Source organism: Protopterus annectens, chromosome 14.part0 (genome assembly GCF_019279795.1).
Source record: "Protopterus annectens isolate FY-2018-M chromosome 14.part0, PAN1.0, whole genome shotgun sequence".
NCBI lineage: Eukaryota > Metazoa > Chordata > Ceratodontiformes > Protopteridae > Protopterus > Protopterus annectens.
In genome coordinates, this window is record NC_056748.1 from 406,811,388 (window position 1) to 406,831,433 (window position 20,046).

The 20,046-nt window shown below is 39.9% G+C and overlaps 1 protein-coding gene across 1 annotated transcript in view; it reads right to left on the reverse strand.

Moving 5' to 3' along the window:
- The window catches only part of DOCK1 (dedicator of cytokinesis 1), a gene marked incomplete in the record, with an annotated part of 4,741,214 nt that overhangs the window by 2,688,894 nt on the left and 2,032,274 nt on the right, over positions 1-20,046 (reverse strand). The window contains 1 exon segment of the mRNA XM_044056178.1: positions 19,069-19,175. Within this exon segment, the coding sequence (XP_043912113.1) occupies positions 19,069-19,175 (107 nt within the window).

Here is a 20,046-nt window from a genome sequence, read left to right on the forward strand (position 1 = left end):
GAAGCTGCCTGCAAACAAAAGCAGACAAGTAGGACAATTCTTGGAACTTGAGGATAGGAGAGACAAAAATATGTTCATGATCTTGCAAAGCTTTACCTTTTTCCTGAAGAGACTTGAACATAGCAGTAGCAAAAGTGCCAAAGAGATTTTTTAATACCCAAATGATCATCCAGCAAACCTGGCCTTAATGTCTTCAGCTAAAGACTGCAGATGACAGACCCAAAGGCAGCAGCTCTGGAAGACATATGAGCAACATCACAGCTACACTTGAAAGAGTGACAAGCCACCTGAGAGGGAGAGCCCAAAATAGAGTAGAATATTTTGGTTCAGAATCTGGGGAGGGGGGATAATATGACAAGCCTGAGCATATCTGGTCATGTGTGTCTGGTAACTGATGGCACTAAAAGCCAAAGCAGAAGCAGTATCAATCTTTTTACCAATTCTCTCCATTGCCCTGCTATCCTTATCTGATGGCAGATGCTTGGAAGAGGGCAAATGTTTAGAAGGGATATCAGAAGAGACTGACACCACAGCAGTGTCAGGAGAGCACTTAAATAACTGACAGTTCTCAGGGACCTTGTAGAACCTTGTCAGGTTTCTTTGGAGGAGGCTGAGAATCATGAGACTTAGAAACTGCTATAAAGGTGTATAACAAACTAGCCAACACAGGAGATACTGCAGAAGGTTTAGGAGTGTCCACCTGAAGCAGCTCATAACACCTTTATCTGACACTTGGAATACTTCAGGTGGGATTCTTATCATTCTAGCTATAGTGTCTCCAAAAGACAATTCCTCAAAAGGGGACATCCAAGCTATCAGGTTCCCTAGTCCATTTAGGAGTAGTAGAAGTGGAAGGGAGAGTAGGCACCAAATTCCCGTGAGGAGGCTTCAGGGCCATTAAGGCATTAAACAGGCCCTGTGAAAACTCCTGCCACACCTTTGATTATCCTTAGGGTGTACAGAAGTACGCTTAGTTTTCTGTTTTTTTCTTGGTAGGGACATCAGCCCTAACAAACAATGGAGGTTCTGACCATTGATGAAATTTAGTAAGAGTACCTGGAAAGTCTTCCCTGACCAGAATGTGTGGAATGCCTCTGAGATGATCAACTGTGGTTTCTCCTCAATGTCTGGAGGGAACACCTGCAAAGCCTCAGAGGACATTGCAAAAGAAAGGATTCATGCTGGTCTCTAATGACGTCACAGCACAGGAAATCAATGTAGATACGGGACAGCCTACAGAGCTATCACCCACTTCTAGAGAACCATATGGTGGAGGCTGGACAGCCAAAGACTCTGGCTGAGATTTCTTGGCCTTCTTTCTTAATGATACCTAAGGGTTAGAAGATTGCGCCATGCTATCTCAGGCTAAAAATTTAAGCCTCTGGTTCTCAAGATAGAATGCCACGGAAGACAACCAACTTCTAAGATTCTTATGCACAAAATGCTTTCCAAATGCTACAGGATGTATGGTCATGGGAAGCACCTGAACAAAAAAAAAGACACTGTTCATGATGATCCTTATGAGGAATCTGCCTCCCACACTGACATTTTTCCTTCTTGCATGACATGAAAATACAAGACTGAAGAAAAAAAAGACCACAATGGAGCACTTATCTAATGGGTAGGTATTCAGCAAAAGGGTGTTCAGACCAATGATCGATGATGGAATTCAGACTGGTAGCAAAGAATGTCCTACATCCTGAATGGGAAGCATGTGTGTGACGTATGGCACATACAAGATCAAAAAGCTTTGCTATACTGGCCAGATGTTGGGCTACCCTTGGCAGGAGATTCCTACTGTGAAGAATACTGCAACAGTGATAAAGAAGGATGTCTAGTGTTACTGACATTGTCACTTGCCCAGGCATCGGTAAATAGCAGACTTAGCAATAATCTGCATCTGGTTATATGCTTCATTAAGAAGCAAGTGTTTTAGTACATAACTTCCTTTTGCAGCAACATAAGAAATTTAAATACAAAAGAAACAAGTAAAATTACTTTAATTTTACCTTTAAGCTGATTGCTTCTGTGAATGCAAAGAAAAGGTGTGCACAGACGCATTCAGCTTAACTTTCTGACAGAACACCTGGCAGACACAAAAGTGACAGATACACAACACTGCCATTTTACTAAGGATGCTTTGTATATCCTTAATGCAAAATATACTTTTATAAGCATAACATGATAACCTCTTGTTTAACACTATACTTAAATACATGGGTTACATGAAAGCTCAACTATAACAAGTGGCTTAATACACTGTAGTCATGGCTGTGCAACTAGTTTGAAGATGATAATGCTCTCAACTGAGCCATTTGCTAAGCTCTTGCAGATCAGTATATATCCTGACCTTTTCCTCCTTCATAACCATTACCATACTGTTAATCATCCATGTTGGTTCTATGACTCACACTGACTCTCTGCAATTTAACTCTTGCATTGTTCAAAATGCAACTACTACATGCATCACAGGAATTGCCTCAGGTTAAATCTTTTCAAGGTAATTGCCCGGCAGACATCCAAACCTTTTAAGAGATCAGCATATTTCTGAATACCATTCAAATTATGCACAAAACAGTGTTCTCCATCACGTATGCTTTAGAACTTGTAAAGAACTTCTTAAAACACATTTTTATATTATTTGTCATGGTGGACTGCATGACAGTAAAGTAATGCATTCATAAACAAAAACCCTACCGCCAGACATGGCCATCAAACATTTTAACAATACCTTACTTATCATAATCAACAAGCAACCTTGATGAGGAGGAAATGGTCAACACCAGCCCAGCCCCATGGTTATCTACAGAAACAAAGAACATCATAGATTGTAGGGATAATGTTTGGAAATATGGCATGCCCAAAACTCATAACCAGCAACATTACTAATATTTAAGAAATCAGACCAAATGACCAAGTGCACTTTATACCAAACTGCACATACACACAACCTTTTGCAACGCCAAAGAAAAGGAGTAAAAAATGTTACAACCAATAAGCTTATAAAACTAGGAAGTCATCCAAGCCAAACACCCTATCATCACTAAGTGACAACAGTTGCCACCAAATTCAACACGCACTTCATAAATAAAGCCACCTACGTCATTAAAGCAGCTACTGCATCTGCCTCCAACATGTCTCCTATCCTTGACAAATTGTATACATCTAAAAACTTCATTTCTAACACACCCTTCAAATCTGGTAGCGGCCCCAATGCAGTCTCACTTAAACTAATACCAGTAACCACCATAAATAAATTCTTAAACTAACCTCTGATGCAATTACTTACTCAGTTTCTATACCGTTTAACAAATACTTACTCAGTTTCTATACTGTTTAACAAATCCATAGTTGAATCTTATGTCCTTCCCATTTTCAAGAAACGTGTATCCTAACACTACACAAAGGGGATAACTCTATAGAGCTTTCTCAGTTAAACAACAACAGCTATCCTCACCCCATTATCAAAACCACCACCTCTCCCAGTTGTTTCAGCACCTAACAAACAACAGTTTGCCAACTCCAACCCAACACCAGTTTATCTCACAGGACAAACACAGCTTTGTTTACCTGGCTTAATGCAGTGAACCATAACTGTCATGAAGGTAAATCTGTTTCCTCTGTACTTCTTGATTTATGCAAGGCTTTTGACACAGAAAAACACCCAAAAACTCTGCATAGACACCTGACCCAAGGCATCTCACCTAGCTCAACAGCATGGTTCCAGAATTATCCTAGAAACAGGATTTAATCTGCAAATGACAAAACTGCTGCTGTTCATTCCTACCCCTAGCTATTAGTATGCCTCAGGGATCAATGCTAGAGAGCTTTACTATTCAACATACTTACTAGTAACTTGGTAAAAGATGCAAAAATCCCACCTTAATATAGCATGCAGATGTCTCAGCTATCATCAACCTGGTAACCTACCTATAAGGGCTCTATAACACAGGATTCCTTTCCATCCAATTAGGCCTGAGGTAATCAATACTGGCTTATGCTAGACCCTAACAAAACCAAACAGATACACTTCCAGAAATTTTTGCTCAGATGACAAAACCAAATTCTCAATCACTTCATCCAATATTGCTATGAGAGAAATAGTTTAACAAATCACAACTATTATGCATATGCAGAGGACAAATTACAATATAATTACCACATTACATACACTATAAAGAAAACCCACCACAAGCTAGGGACACTGCATCATACCAAAACATGTCTTCAGAGAAAAGCCTAATTACAAGAACATTCCTACTACCTAGCCTTCTTTACTCCTCCTTAACTTCACTAATCCATGTACCACTCAAAACACTAGAAATTAACAATGCTATAACAAAACTGCAAAAACAAAATTGCTAAATTTGCCTTCAATCTACTTAGTAGGAACCACCATTATTTTACCAACAATAAAATCACCTGTTTAGAATTCCCAAACTATGATATACCTGGCTAATACTAGCTTATGTAATACATCATCTGAGCAAATCCACTCTTTTGCCTTCCCTGCTACAACAGCACACTTCAAAGATTTATGTTCTAAAGACCTATATCAACCAACACAATATCCTTTGGTAAAAAAACTATGTACATGCAGTATCTAAGCTGTAGAACAGCATCTCTTCCAACCTTAGACAAATCAGCCAATTGTACAATTTTAAAGTGATACTCGGACAATATTTCTAGACTTCAGGGATCTGTTATTGTTCATCCTCAGCAGGATGGGCTAGCTACATGTCTCTATATGACAGTGGTCTAACCTGACAGAACTGTCTCTAATCACAAGCATTATTCTCTAAGACACTATTTTCCAATCTGCATCACCTCGCTTTCATCTCCATCATGTGACCTTGAAGTACTAACATCTTCCTTACACTCACTGCACTCTACTCTCAGTAACCTCACTGATGATTTACATTGTAAATTCTGCATATAAGTATATATAAGGTGTTGCACTTTCCAAGAGACTATCAATAAACAAATGTGCAATCTGTAAAGTATGTGCAACGGTTGTTCACTTTTAGTAAATTGTACTACTGGAACTTTCACAAGACTTTATGGGCTACATATGAAGACTGCCTGCTGTTGGCAATTCCTAGAAAACTGTACCCATTTACTGCCAGCCTTTGATGTATTTCTTACATGTTGTTCCCAGTACTACTACTAAAACAAGCAATGAGGTTTTAGAAATATTATGCACTGTCAAACACTAATGTAGTCTTACTGGATGACTAAGTGTAATATGAAGGCCACTGCTTTTAACAGGAATGACACTGTGCTAACTGACTTGATTTTATTACAGATGAACTGATTTACGTTGACTATGTACAACTGTACATCATGGATGCTGAAAAGGGGCCTATGCAGAGTCATACCTTTCCTGTCATCAGATTCAAAACAAAACATTCTGCAGTCTAAATTTAGCAATGGTCTATGTCTGCTATATTAGCTTTAGAACTATCCAGTCAAGATTAATGCCTCTGCGACTTTTTGTGTGAATGTGCATGTGGGACAAAGTCAACCCAGACACACACTGTTTCTGTACATGTCTTTTTACAAACTGTTAACTGCATTTTTATTACACTTTGCTGTAGAGAACAATTCATTTTTGAACATGAACCGCATCAGTTCTTTTCACTATGCCAAATGGAAAGCATGCACCTCTGCCCAGATTGTGTGTTTATTTTAAATGGGCTTACCATGCCACTGTCGGAATAAAACCTTGCTCATAGTCCAATCAGATGTTAACCAAAGACTTGTGTTTATGTTCAACAGAGACAGTAACATGCATGCAGTCATATATCCATCTTATAGGTTCACAGGTGTTTAGACGGTAACGACCACAAGGGCTTACCCTTACATCCCATATCTCTGACAAGTTCTGGTACCCTTAAGTGTAATCAGGAGGTTGGGAGATGAAACATTTACAAACAGGGACCTGGGAGATGAACCATTTACAGGCTGCCTGTGTACATTAGAAACATAGGTGCCAGACAAAGGATGAAGTTCTTGTTCCCAATCTAATTGTACAAGTTGCACTTGAAACAGGTTAGGGAGGAATTCTGCTTCACATGGATGGGGAACCTGTTCCAGAGAAGGGGTAGTATCTCTGAATACATACCTGCCTCTCCAGCAGGTCCTAGGTATATCAACGGCAAGGTTTATGTCTTTAGAATTGGTAATTCTCGAGCCATTTGTTTTGTGGATATGCAGGAGGTCCATCGGAGTGGGGTCTAACAATGCCACGTACGCCGTGGATAGATCTCCCCTCAATAGCCTGTAGAAGACAGAATACAGGGTAGGGTCTTGGGGCGGTCTGGATAGGACATGTACTTATGCCTGTATTAATTTAGTGAGAAACCTTGATGGATGTTCCTATTGCTGGATATGCCTAGTAAAGTACATACCAAAGGGGGCACTGCACTCAGTGACAGGTCTGACAAATGCCAAATACAGTGGAATAATGATTTCCTTGGACCTAGATGCCATACCTTCATTTGTAAGTTGCACAACATAGAATGATTTCAATGCATTTCTTGTCATTTAGTTTTAGTCCATGGCTCTAACACCAGTTTGTCTTTATCAGCTCTTCCAGGAGAACGTTTGTGTCGATGGGGGATTCAATGACAGCTCCTAGTTTGCAGTCTGCAAATTTAGTCAACAAGATGTCATCAACATTAGCCTTGACTTCAGAGAAGTAAATGCCAAAAAGCAGCGACCCCAAAACCAACCCCAGAAGAACTCCACTTGTGACTGCCCTCTTTGTAGAGGTGGAGTCCCCAATTCTAACTTTCTGGACTCCATCTGTAAGCCAACTAGCTATCCACTGGGTGACATAAGGCTTTGTTCCCAACCTCATGAGTTTGTCAACAATCCCCAAGTAAGGTATTGCGTCATATGCCCTAGCCAGGTCAAGGTAGGTAGTGTGAACCATTTTGCCCTCATCTACTGATTTGGTGACCCTCTCAAAGAAGTCAACCAGGTTAAGTAGGCAAGACCTGCACTTGACAAAACAAATTGGGTTGAGTCCAGTGCTTGGAGGTTTCCTATGTCCTTATTGATCATTTCCATGATAATTTTTTCCATAGCTTTGCTTATGAAACTAGTGAGACTCATGGGTCTGTAGTTCCTAGGGTCTGTAGATGGCTCACCTTTGTGCAGAGGGATAACTACTGCTGTTCTGCATTTATGAGGCGGGAAGCCTGTTTACAGGGTACAGTTAAATAGCAATTCCAGACAGGTTGATAAGTCATATTTCATGCTATTTAGAAGGCTTCCTTCTGATGCAGTGTTCTTGGCCTTAGAGAGAGCATTAAGGACTTGTTCCCTAGAGATACCAGGGGAGTTATATTTGATGGTATTTCCTGAGGGAAAGGTGAGGGGAAGAGGGGGGGTAAAGTCAGAGCTGGGTTTGTTGGCAGTAGATTTACTGTATTGTCTGACTCAGTAAAGATGGCTCCATTAACAATGAGCTCTGCACTCAATTGTACATTTCCTTTGAGGTTGCAGACATAGCTAAAGAATGCCTTTTGGTTGTCCTTGGTCTGGAAGGTCAAATTGACCTGAGATTTGGCTTTGGTTGAGTTTATTTGTTGTCTGAGTTTTTGTTTAGTTCAATAAAAGTTCCTTTATCCTGCTAGGTCCTCCACCTCCTAAATTTTTTCACAATGTTCTTCCCTCTGTTATACAGCCTACTGATGTTATTCCTCCAGGGGGCTTTTTTTTTTGAGTTAGTTCTGTACTTCTTGATGGGTAGAGCTGTCTCCATACAGCTACTAAAGATGCTTGTAAAGGGTTTCTGTGAACAGTTCTGCATAAGTGGCAGTGTTCTCAAGGTTTATGGGTGTTTTAAATTTTGCCAGGTTATCACTTACTACTGTTTATATTCAGAACATTAACCATGGAGTGTAATACTACATTGCATTTTACACAAGTAACCAGTTTAAATGCATAGCTTTTCAGACCAAGAGTTATTTTTGCCTATATACACAGTTTTGACTTAATATACAGTCTTACTGCACTAATTGCTTCAGTTTTTGACATATTTTAATAAAGTGGTTATAATCCCCACAAAAATTTGGCTTAATGTTTTATATTATGCCTTTATGTACATACAACCACTACATTTGCTGTGGCCTTTGCTTGCTAGTTTGCTACCAGGCCCCATCTTGGTTGAGTGGAGTAGCAAGTTCAAATACTAATAGGCTAAGACACTGAACAGTTAATATACAAACCTACTGGTGTAAAGAATGGTTAGTACGACAAGGAGCACTGGAAGAAGGGTTAATGATGCTGGAAATGCAAATGAAGTTACTGGAAGACTTTCCTCTAATAGTCTATGCTAGAAGAAAGGAATGGCAACTGCATTGTGGAATTTAAGAAAGGAAGGAGAGGCTTGAGAATGGTGTATCCAATAACACTGAATAAATTGGACAGACCAGTTGTACTGGACAGCTACAACACCTTAACAGGTACATATTTATACTAAAAGAGGGGGGAGGAATGCAAACGTTATAGATGTTATCTTAGGTGACTCCTCTTTTTGGAAGCCAGTGAGGTCATGAACTAGTGTAGCTTGCAGGACTGCTATCAGACAGGGGTAGTAAAAAGGCAGGACAAGATGATGATAAAACTTCCCCTTACCATCTGTTTAATGATGGAGGGAATGATGCTCGCAAAACTGCAGACCAACAAATGGTACGAGCTAGGTTACCCAGCAGCATGTAGCCCAGGCAACAAATGGACAGAAAGTGAACAATAATGTCAGAGGTCAGGCAGCTGTGGATGGAGGTTAGAGATAAGAAAGAATCTCAGGGATGATGGTCATTTTCTTTTTTATAACGTGTTATAAAGGAAACTACCTGACAGAAGGAAAGGACTGCTCCGTCCACCAAGTCTGTCAAGCTTTACATCCTAATAGTTGGAAAACATTCAAAACTATCGGCTTTTTCTTTATTTTCACGTGCCATAAGAAGGGATTTACATCTGTCTCATGCATTCCTTTCAGTTCCATTATCACTTTTGATCCTATACTCATGTCTTCAAGTAAGGCTTCTCTAATCTCCCGCATCCATTATGTAAAAAAGCTCCTCACACTTCCACTAACCTCATACCTTGTAGCTAGAGACTGTGTTCTCTCATTCACGTGCCAGCTTTTTAAAGAAAATAACTGTTTAATTAAGACTTCTGTTATTGTGTTTAAAGATTTCCACCATGCCACTTTTCTGTTTACTTTCTTCCAGACTACGTACCTTAAGCTCATTCACTTTTATCATTACTTTATTTCTGATGCAGAAGCTGTACTAGTCTGTTGCTTTATTATGTACAGCACCATTTCTTCTTTTTTAATTTCTCCAAATCTTTTGAGTTTCTAATACCATGACGGAAATGGACCCCATTCCTAAGTCAAATATGATTAAAGTTCATGACTTTAGTATTGTTTCACTCTTTTATGTCAGCCAGTAGTGCTCTTTGCAGCACTAACAATGTACCCAGTTATGCCTCCTCCTGCAATTTGTATGGAGTTACATGTACTGGTAGCATATCTAAATATGATTGTAGACTCTTTCTTTTATAAGACCGGTTGCTCCTACTACTATTGGAACTGTCTGGTATCTTTCTTCCACATTGCTCTCATTTCTGCCTGCAAATCCTGATATTGTATGACTGTACCCAAGACACTTTGGTCACTGGGTGTGACGATTTCAATGATCAATGCTACTTTTGTATTCTTTTCTTAGACCACTATATCTGTTTTTCTAGCATCTATCTTTTGAACTGTCGGTAATGCATGATCCCATGTGATGTAGACTTCTTCATTTTCTATGATGCTTTGTGGTTCATGTTTCCAGTGTTTTTCAGCCACTTCAATTCCATAATGTTTGCACAATCCCCAGTGCAACAGTCTTGTCACATTAATATGCCTTTCAGTATACAGTCCTTCTGCCATTAGTATGACCTAAACCAGTAACAAGGTGTGCAACTGTTTCCAATTCGGGTTTACAAAACCTACATTCCTGTTTCTCTCACATGTTCAATGAACTTTGTAAACCAACATGTATGCAGCCCACTATCCTGGGCCACCAATATTAACCTTTCATCTCTTGGTTTGAATTTGCCTCTCCTCAACCATTCCTGTGTTCGTTCCTGATCGACATGAGGTTCTTCCAGAAGTTTTCTATACTTGCAACTATATTTATGCATTTTCCACATTTCTTGCCTTCTCATCTGGTCCTTCACCTTATATTATTTCTTTTTTTTTTTTGGTACATTCAGTTACTGCCCGATTATTATCTACTTCTGGTGTGGTTTCCATTCCTGCTTGATGCCAATATGCTTCCGCTAGCTTAAGCAGAGAAGTCATCTTAGACTTATTCTCCTCATGTTTCAAACCTTTCACTATGTTTGAGTCTTGTGAGGTCAGCAGATATGTGTGGAGCCCCATGATTGCAGATCTGTAAATATAATCAGTTTCAAGGAGGCCCATTCCTCCTTTGGAATTGGGAATATATAACCTTGGTATGCACTGATTTTTATAAATCATTTGGTGAGCATGAAGCATCCTTCTTTTTTATAGCTGAAGTGATGAAGCTTCTAGAGTCACAATCTATACTCTATGCAATCTTATCAGCAATCTATACAGAGGGATAAAAACATAAGTTTTCTACATGAGATGCCATGTCTATGTGCCTCCCATCTTACCAGCCTTCTTTGCTGGCACAGAGTAGTGATTGGAAAGACAGGGACCCAATTCCTGTGTGGACATCTACATATGTAGTAATTTTTTCCTGCTATGGTAAAAGTATTTAAAAGTGCACTAGGGGTATATTTCTAGTATAAATCATAACCTATCTGACCAATATATTAAACAAAGAAAAGTCTATATATTTGGTGGAAGTCCGTGATTTTATACATAGGCAAAATTTAGGTAGTATGACTATGGATTCTCTTGTGTGACTTACTCCACTGTAGAGCTTTATGTTCAGTTATACACAGCAACAAGTATGCACTAATGGCCATAATAAATTAATAACTTCTTCAGCACATACACGTATGGTGGCAAACAGTTAAGAAGCATTTTTAACAAGTACTGTTCTATCATTAGTAACACAAAATGTATTACAGAAAATACAGATCTGTGCAGTTATAACAGTAAATATTACAGCAGTGGTTACTGTAACAATAAATCCAACTGTGGGGTTTTATTCTATGAACCTGTGTATTCCTTCTAGTCAGAGTATCACCAGCAGTAGTCCTGTGCCATCAATCAACAAAGCATTCATAAGTGTGAGGTGAGCACATCCATAGCTAGGAGAAGCTTTCTTCTGTTCACTGAGATCCTTATTCACCCTCCATAGGAATTCCAGCTGTGGCAAGATACTGTCATTATTACAAGATTTTACAAATGCACTAAAGAAAACAAACAGTTAAATATATAGTTGATTTTAAACATGTGTTAACTTATAGGTTCATAGGCAGGTACAAGGCTATTGGCCCTAGGGCCTATATAAGCCTAGCCAAAGGTACCCTGATTTTCACCACCCAAGAAAATTATTTTCCTATGCCACTGTTGAGCAGAGCCACAGAAGTGATTCCCGGGGTGAATATCCTATCTCCCATCCAATCATCAAGATTTTTCTTGAACAGTGCTAATGAGGAGCTTTGTTTGATATAGATAGGTAGTTTGTTCCAGAGTATGGGAAGTCTCTGGGACAGGAATCTATCCCTCCAGCATGTTCTGTTTATTGTGGTGATGAGGTTTAGGTCCCTAGAGCGTGTAGCTCGTAGGGATTGGGATTTCTTTAAGAGGAGCATGTCTAAAAGCTCTGGGTTTAACATAGCTTTTTGTGTTAGGCAGAGATCGCCTATGAGTAGGCGATATGCAACGGAGTAAAGCTGCAGTTTTTTTGAGACGGTCTGCATGGGGCATCTCTTTGAGGCCGGTAATGCTCTTTGTGAGGTATTTCTGTGGCCTTTCCAGTTGTTGTAGATGTCTTGTGAGGTACATACCAAAAGGGGGCATTGTACTCTATATAATGGGTCTAATGAGGGACGAGTAGAGGGGAACAATGACCTCTTTTTTCCTGGATGAGAAACCTTTTGTGATGAGGTATGCCACATAGAAGGATTTCCTGACTACTGTGGCGATGTGATTATCGAAGGAGAGACTACTGTCCACCTGTGTCCCAAGGTCTCTTATCACACTTAAGGTGTTAAGTAGACTACCACCTATGTGGTAGTTCATGGGTACTGAATTTTTACCAAAAGGAATGACAATGCACTTTTTGGCATTGAGCTTGAAGGCCATAGCTTTGACACCAGGCATCTGTCTCAGCAAGGCCCTTTTGTAGGATGTCCACATCTTTTGGAGTTTTGATTATGGCTCCTAGTTTGCAGTCATCTGCGAACTTAGTTATCCAAAGACCTTCTGTGTTGGCCTGTACTTCAGAGAAGTAGATACCAAACAGGAGAGGACCCAGGACTGAACCCTGTGGTACTCCACTTGTCACTGGGCTGAAGCTGGATTTGGAGTCTGCTACTTTCACAGTGTGGGTTCTGTCAGTGAGCCAGTTGGCAACCCATCTTGTGACATAGGGATTTATACCTAGTTTAGTGAGTTTATCTATAATTCCAGAGTGGGGGATGGTGTCAAAAGCCTTGGAGAGATCTAGATAGGCTGTGTGAACCACCTTACCCTCATCTATGGCTTTGGTGACTGCTTCAAAGAAGTCTATCAGGTTTAGGAGACATTTTCTGCCTTTTACAAACCCAAACTGGGTGGGGTCCTGAGTTTGGAGATTACCAATGTCATTGTTTATAAGTTCCATGATGATAAGCTCCATAGCCTTGCAGACCAGGCTCATTAGGCTAATGGGGCGGTAGCTTCCGGGGTCTGTGGTGGCTCCCCATTTGTGTAGTGGGGCAACTGTTGCAGTGCGCCATTCATTGGGCACATAGCCTGAGGTGAGGCTATGATTGAACATAGTACTTAGGTGGGGTGCCAGTTCGTTCTGTAGTTCATACAGAACACAGCCTGGGATGTCGTCAGGTCCCATGGATGCTGTGTTCTTGGCTTTGGATAGTGTTTTTTTTACCTGTGCAGCCGTGATTACAGGAACTTTGCATTCTTCTGGTATAGAGATGGGCCCTTTAGGGGATGACAGAGGGGTAAAGTTAGTACTAAACCTATCTGCCTGGATGTTGGCAATATCCGTTGGTTCTGTATATTTAGTGCCATTGTGCTGTAACTCAGAGCAGATCTGAGTGTTGCCACTGAAATTCTTGACATAGCTATAGAATGCTTGGTGGTTGTCTTTAGAGTCAGTGGTGATTTTGTTTTCATAACTAGCTTTGGAGGATTTTATGAGGGATCTCAGCTTCTTACTGAAGCTGACCAGGGAGTTTCTCCAATCATGGGATTTGACTCTTTTTTTGCAACAGTTTCTTTCTTCTGTTGTAGAGTTTGTTTATGGCAGGGGACCACCAGATTGGCTTCCTTTTTTTGGAGAATAGCATCTTGGTTCGGTTAGGGATTGCACGATCCCTGCACTCATGTAAATGCTTATAAAGTGCATTTGTGTAGGACTCAGCAGTCATACCTCTATTGTCCGTCAGCATGGGTGTCGTGAAGTTTGCCACTTCTGTCTTAAGAGTCGTGAAGTTGGCTTTGGAGAAATTTTTTACTGTGGTTTCCTTTATGGGGGGTGGGGGAGGGATGTGGATGTCTAGGGTGATTAGCTTATGGTCGGATCTGACCACCGAGGAATTGACCTCTGGTGTGGAGCACCGGTTGCCCATGTTGGTAATAACCAGGTCTAGGATATTGCTGCCCCTGGTGGGGGTGTGGATAAGTTGATCCATGGCATTGGAATTTAGGAATTCCAGAAAACGTTGAGCACAACAGTTGGTACATGAGCAGTTTTCCCAGTTAATGGTGGGGTAGTTGAAATCACCCATTATTATGGTGTTAGGTTGTACCCTAATATTTTCCAGTGTATTAAGAAATGAGGAGTGGGAATCCTGGGGCATGGTGGGGGATCTGTAGCAAGCTACAATTTGGATTGCTGTCTTGCTCAGAGTTAGTTGCACTTGGAAAATCTCGGATGCATTATGCTGAGCAACTAGCCTGGAGGTGTGGATATCCTTAATGAATATGGACATGCCTCTGCTTTTAGTGTTTCGGTCCCGGTTAGGTGGCCGAAAGGTGTGGTACGAATTATAGCCTGGTAATGCAGGGGTACTCTCTGGAGCCTTGAACCAGGTCTCTGTCACTGCACAGATGTCGATGTTCTCCATTTTAAAGAGTGCCTCGAGAGAGTGCATTTTGAGGTTTAGACATAGCATTGAGTAGCTATACCCTCAGATTCTTCTTGCCTGTACCTGTTAGGGTGGTGAATTTGTCATTTGAACCTTGCCTAAAAAAGGCACTATAGGGGTGGCTAGAGCTTTAGCCAGTATCCAGAATCCCAGGGGCAACAGGTGCAGGCCATCCCTGGCAAAGCATCGTGGCTTGTTGATCACGTCATTCCAGGCAGACAGATACCAGATCCCCTTAGAATGACACCAGAAGCTAAGCCAATTGTTGAAGTAATCATTTTGTCCTTGTACTATGGTATAATTCTGGGTGATGGCAGGATGCTACTCAGGGCTAGGGTCATACCTGCCTGGGCTACAAGATCGGACAGCTCCTCCATGTCCCTTTTCATGTAGTCCAAGGAGGTATGTTTCAGGTTATTCACACCAACATGGACAATGACAGTGTCATATTTGTACTTGTTGTGGAGTGACCCGAGTGCATGCGTTATGTGGCAGATCCTAGCACCCGCCAGGCAGCTGACAGTAACTTTCTCCTTGTTTAGCCTGGTGAGTGGAACATCAGTGTGCCTGACTATAGAGTCACCTATGACTAGAGTGTTGGGTACGTTCTTATGCCTTATGGGCTGCGGTTGAGTGGCACACTGAGTTTGTGGGCTATGTGTCATTTGGGTTGTGTTGGGGGGGTGGAGGTTGCTTGTGTTTCTGCTTTGGAGGTCCCTGTTGCTTGTGCAGGTTTTTACTGAGAGCCTCCGCAAATGTAGGTGTGTGTTTTGTGTTTCTATGTGTGTGTTTTGGCGGTGTAGGTTTTGAGGGACTATGTACTGAGTGTGGTGTGGTGCAAGTGTTTACCTTCTCCTCTTGACTGTCTAGTCCAGTCTTGGGTGAAGAGAGCTTTGCTTCCAGTTTGGCTATATAAGTGCAACTCTCACAGGTTGTAGTGTTGGGTGGTAGGAGGAGAGGGTTGTCTGTGTACATGAGGCAATTACTGCATTGCCCCAATATGCCCAGATTCATCAGGTAGACAGGAGAAAACACCGGGGGCTGACCCTTAGACATGCCTGGATAGGTGCTTATTTGTTAAGTACTAGAAACTGTTTTCCTCTAGACAGTAAGGAAAGTCGAGTGCTGTAGTAATTTGTAGCTTATTTAGTGCTTACAATAAGTTCTGAACAAGTGCTGAAACAAATAACTGGCTAGTTCTAAGAAACAAAATTAAGCTAGAAGGCTTCCCTCCAACACAGAAAGGCTTGAGCCCTAGAAGCCTACAAATAGTCCTGGACACAGCAAATCTATATCCAGGCTAGACTACCCACAGGAAAGGCAGGAAACAAGCTTAGAAAAAGTTTTTTTTTCCCAGTGGAAAGAGAAAAAGGAGTAGCAAAAGCTAAGCTGATTGGCCTTCTCAAATGTTCTCCCTGTACTGGGTAGAATGAGGTAATGACACTAGACTGGGAGGAGGCTCCCAGATCAAATTTACACTAGGGGCGGGCAACTGCAAAGCCACCAAATATAAAAACACTATACCAACAGGGAGGCAGTGTGGGAAACAAACTGCAGAAATGTTTCTCACAGTTGAAAAGCAGTGGTGAGCCTTTAAATGAAAGTTTTAAACAGCTAAAGGAGCCTCTAGAAAAAAGAGTTTAACTGCAACAAGTTATCAGAAACAAACAACCCAACAGATGCTTAATAAAAGTGGACAATTCCCAGTTAATACCTCACACACAGTGAAACTAGCTAGAAAAATACACAGTACACAAAGTGCTATAAATAACAAAGAAATAAAGAACAAAATAAAAAACAGGATACTTAATGTTACATATTATAGCTCCAAGTTTGCTCAGTGTCCTTCCTTCGATTAGCTCGGTGTGAAAATACAGGGAGATAAACGGAGGATAGCTTTACTTTGACAATTCCATGACTTAATTTTATATTAAGTATACATAAACATGACTCATCTTAGTTGGGAATGACCAGTTTAACATTAAGATTAGTTAGACCTCAAGTCAGAATTTCTGGAGACACAGAAGCATGGAGTTCAGCATCTGTATCATAACAGTTTGACCTTGAGGTCACATTGTGCCTCACAAACAAGCTGTGGTGCTCATGCTATACCCTAGCATGAAACAGAACCCAGGAGTGTCGGGGAACTTCCTTCTGTAAGCAACTAAAACTAATGAGGAACATAAGCTAATTTTCAGAGTTGTCTTGTTTTTGTTCACTGATTTACTTTAGTATTGGAATGTATTTCTAAAGTTGACTGGAAAAATACCAGCAACACTAATTCACTTGCAAATCTTTCTTTTGCACTGTTGGCAATAAGCAAAATCATAAATACAAAATAAATTAAATGACAGCCAGGTCACTTGCAGAGGTTGGATTTCTATCTGTTGTGCAAAGGGCTTGTGCATTAGAGAATTGTACGCCCCCTTCAACATCCATGTGGGAAGCTGCAATCCGTCCCTCCCCACCAAAAAAAGGCATGCACACAAAATACTTCACTACTCTACTTCAAAGTCACAAAACCTTTAGGGAAAAATTATTTCCTTTGTATGACCTTTAATGATGGATGAATTAGGCTCCAAGTATTTCGCAATTCAGCTTAAGGCCACTGCAGTATTTTCATCCTGGTACTATAGATTTCACTGAAATGACCAGTGAGACTGCAAAGAGAAGCCTGAAAGTGTAATGCGCTTTGTAAAATAGCCCAAGTACAATGCATTTAAAAATGAAAAATAAACTTTGACGTATGTTCACACATTCACTGCACTTTTGTTGCACTGGATTATTTACAGCAGTATTAAACTAGGGCAGTCTGCTTGCATGCTTGTTAAGTCATCTCTATGGCAGTTTCATAAATGAAAGTGAAATGCAAAAAAATAGAGAGCACACTGTTAAAACACTTTGCTGAAATGATGGCTTTATAAAATACATTTTTCTTCTTTTCTGGGTTTGACTTGCAAAATAATATCTTTTATTTCCCAAGCGGGAAAACAGACTTCTTCAGTGCATCATAAAAAATTACTCCTAACAAACTCATTTTACTGGCTCTGCATTTTTACCACAGGCATGCTTTTTAAAGCAGCACTGTAAAGAGTAGTTTAGTGGTCTAGCAAAATTGAACATAGCTCATTTTCTTTCATGCTTTATGGTTAATTACAGCCATTAAAGACTGCCCTAACATAAATACAAGATGATAGGTGATAACAGAGTGTGGACTAACCAGTATAACTGCAGGAAAACATACAGTGCAACAAGATAAGCAAATTAAAATAGGTGGACTGGACACATTAAATGGCCATAGGTGTGTGTGTGTGTGTGTGTGTGTGTTAGTGGTAAGAAATTACAACCACAGCTGGGCTAGCCACCCGGAATTATGAACACTGGTTGTAGATGATTGTTAATTTTTAGGTGGCACCATGACCCCCATGTGCAAAAAAATAAATAAATATATAGGGAAAACAAATTTTGGATGCATAGACAATGCGTGTGGCCTTTTAAGTCACACAGTGTAAACTGAAATGTTTTTTTTTTTTCATCTGGTTGAATTTCTGATCAGTTGTGCTTAACAAGTTGGTTCTTCTCCAAGCTGTAGCTCAAGAAATCATAATGGAACAAATAAAAGGAGAGAAAAGAACAGTAAACTCAGCACAGCTCATCAAGAATGTTCAGTCTGCACAGGCCAAGGAGTAGAAAATAATCATACAAATCAAGTTGAATTGTATGGGATTAAACAAGAAAGGTAGCGATAGAGAATTTCATGCAGGTCAAAACATGCCACCTAAGCAAATATCAAAAGTATTTACTGCCTTATCTAGTGCAGGAATAGTCAATCAGAGAAAATCATGCACATGAAGGACTGGGGCACCTTAATTTGTTCCAGTGTTTTCCATTGTTGTGATAAAATACAAACACTTGCATGTCTCCAAACATACCAAAAGTCATTCAAAATAATCAGTATGTTTGAAATGCACACCTTTTTTGTTAGCAGAATAAGAAATGCATGAAACAAATGCACCTACAGTTTAGGTTCAGAACAGGAAATGATTTCAAGTACCACAGAAATAAATGGGAAACCAGCTTTAAGGAGTTTTGATATGTTGCACCACACAAAAGCCAACACTTTACAAAGCCATGCCACAAAACATCTGTGGACTGCTTGTAAAGGTAGGCAGCCTGGCTTCAGTAAGAAATAATATAATCCACAATGGAGGAACAGGAATAAAACTGAGTAAGAAGAAGACAAAAAAAGATGTGTGTATAGCATTTATTGCACTCTTGACTATGTCAACATAGATCAGAAGTGAATGTGCAGTCAAGTGGAATGTTAGTTCTGCAATTTCTATAGGAAACAAAAAACATTACCTACAGAGCACACTACCTGGATTTACTTGCTTTAATATGAGACCGAAAAGTAATCGCATTAGCAGTGCATACTGTCCCGTTAACAAGCAAAAAATACCATACTAGTCCTTATAAAGGATTTTTAATAGCCAACTACAACTGTTTTCATTACTTTGGAATGATGTATAACCCACATTACACAGGGATTTGTGCACCACTACAAAACCTAAATCATTTTGTCTGTCTAATGGCACAGATTTAATTAGCTGCAAAACTCCCACACCACTCCCACTCATCACTACCACCACCAGTGGCTTCCACTGTGAGGACACATCTTAATTACCTAGCAGAAACCAAGGGACAATGAAAAATGTGACACTGTGTAATGACTAGCAGCATTCTCCTTACCATGCTGAGTGAAGAGGTCACTGTGTATTATATCGATCAAGCACGTTAGCTTGTTTTGGACAAGTCGATCCATTGGAACATTATGGATAAAATCTGTAAACAGAATGCTGCCCAAAGAAAAACAGAATTAATTAGAAGCCACAATTATAAACAATAATGTTACAATCAAATCCAAAACAAACTGTTTTAATTATGTGTGATACATTTCTGCCCTTCATGTACATTAAAGTAACAGTTCTTATAACACATTAAAGTGAATAAACTTGAAAGGCACAGCTATCTTCAGCTAACTTAACAATGCTGCATTTGCTCTATGCAATATTACATGCAGGCTTTGACAGTAAAAGATTTTACAGGAATCTGGTCCAATGCAAGCAAGTTCATAATTTTTGCAACAATGTTAATCTTTTAACCAACTGCTTACTGAACTTTTTTCAGTAACTGCCAGAGTACATTTAAGGACAAGGCATGAGCACATTTTTATAAACATTTTCAACTAAATGGATCTTTAAAACTGAATAAATGTCAAACTAGGAAAGATCTCTTAAGGTGTAAGATACTTCAAACAACAGTCATAAAGGATTTACTGAGAAAAATGTAGAACAACGCCACCACCTAAATATTTAGTGTAAAACAGTCAATATATTTCAGTGGACATGCATGTTTATTTAAATTCCATAAATGCATTTTGACAGTTCAATAAAATAGCTTAAAGTGACATGAAATAAACCAGAAATAAAAAAGTGTAGAAAGAAATTGTATTATACACAACTATTTTTATTGTTTTTGTTTCTTTTTTGATCCACTACTTTTCTAAATATTAAGCTTTCCTTCACATCTGCTCAAATTAACATTTTCTCATCTCAAGGCCATAGCATTATGATCCACTTACTCCCTGGAGGTTAGAGTTGAGCATTCCCCAGCAGTGGTGTCATCATCTAAGAGGAGGATCAGGGTTAAGTACTAACTACCAGCATG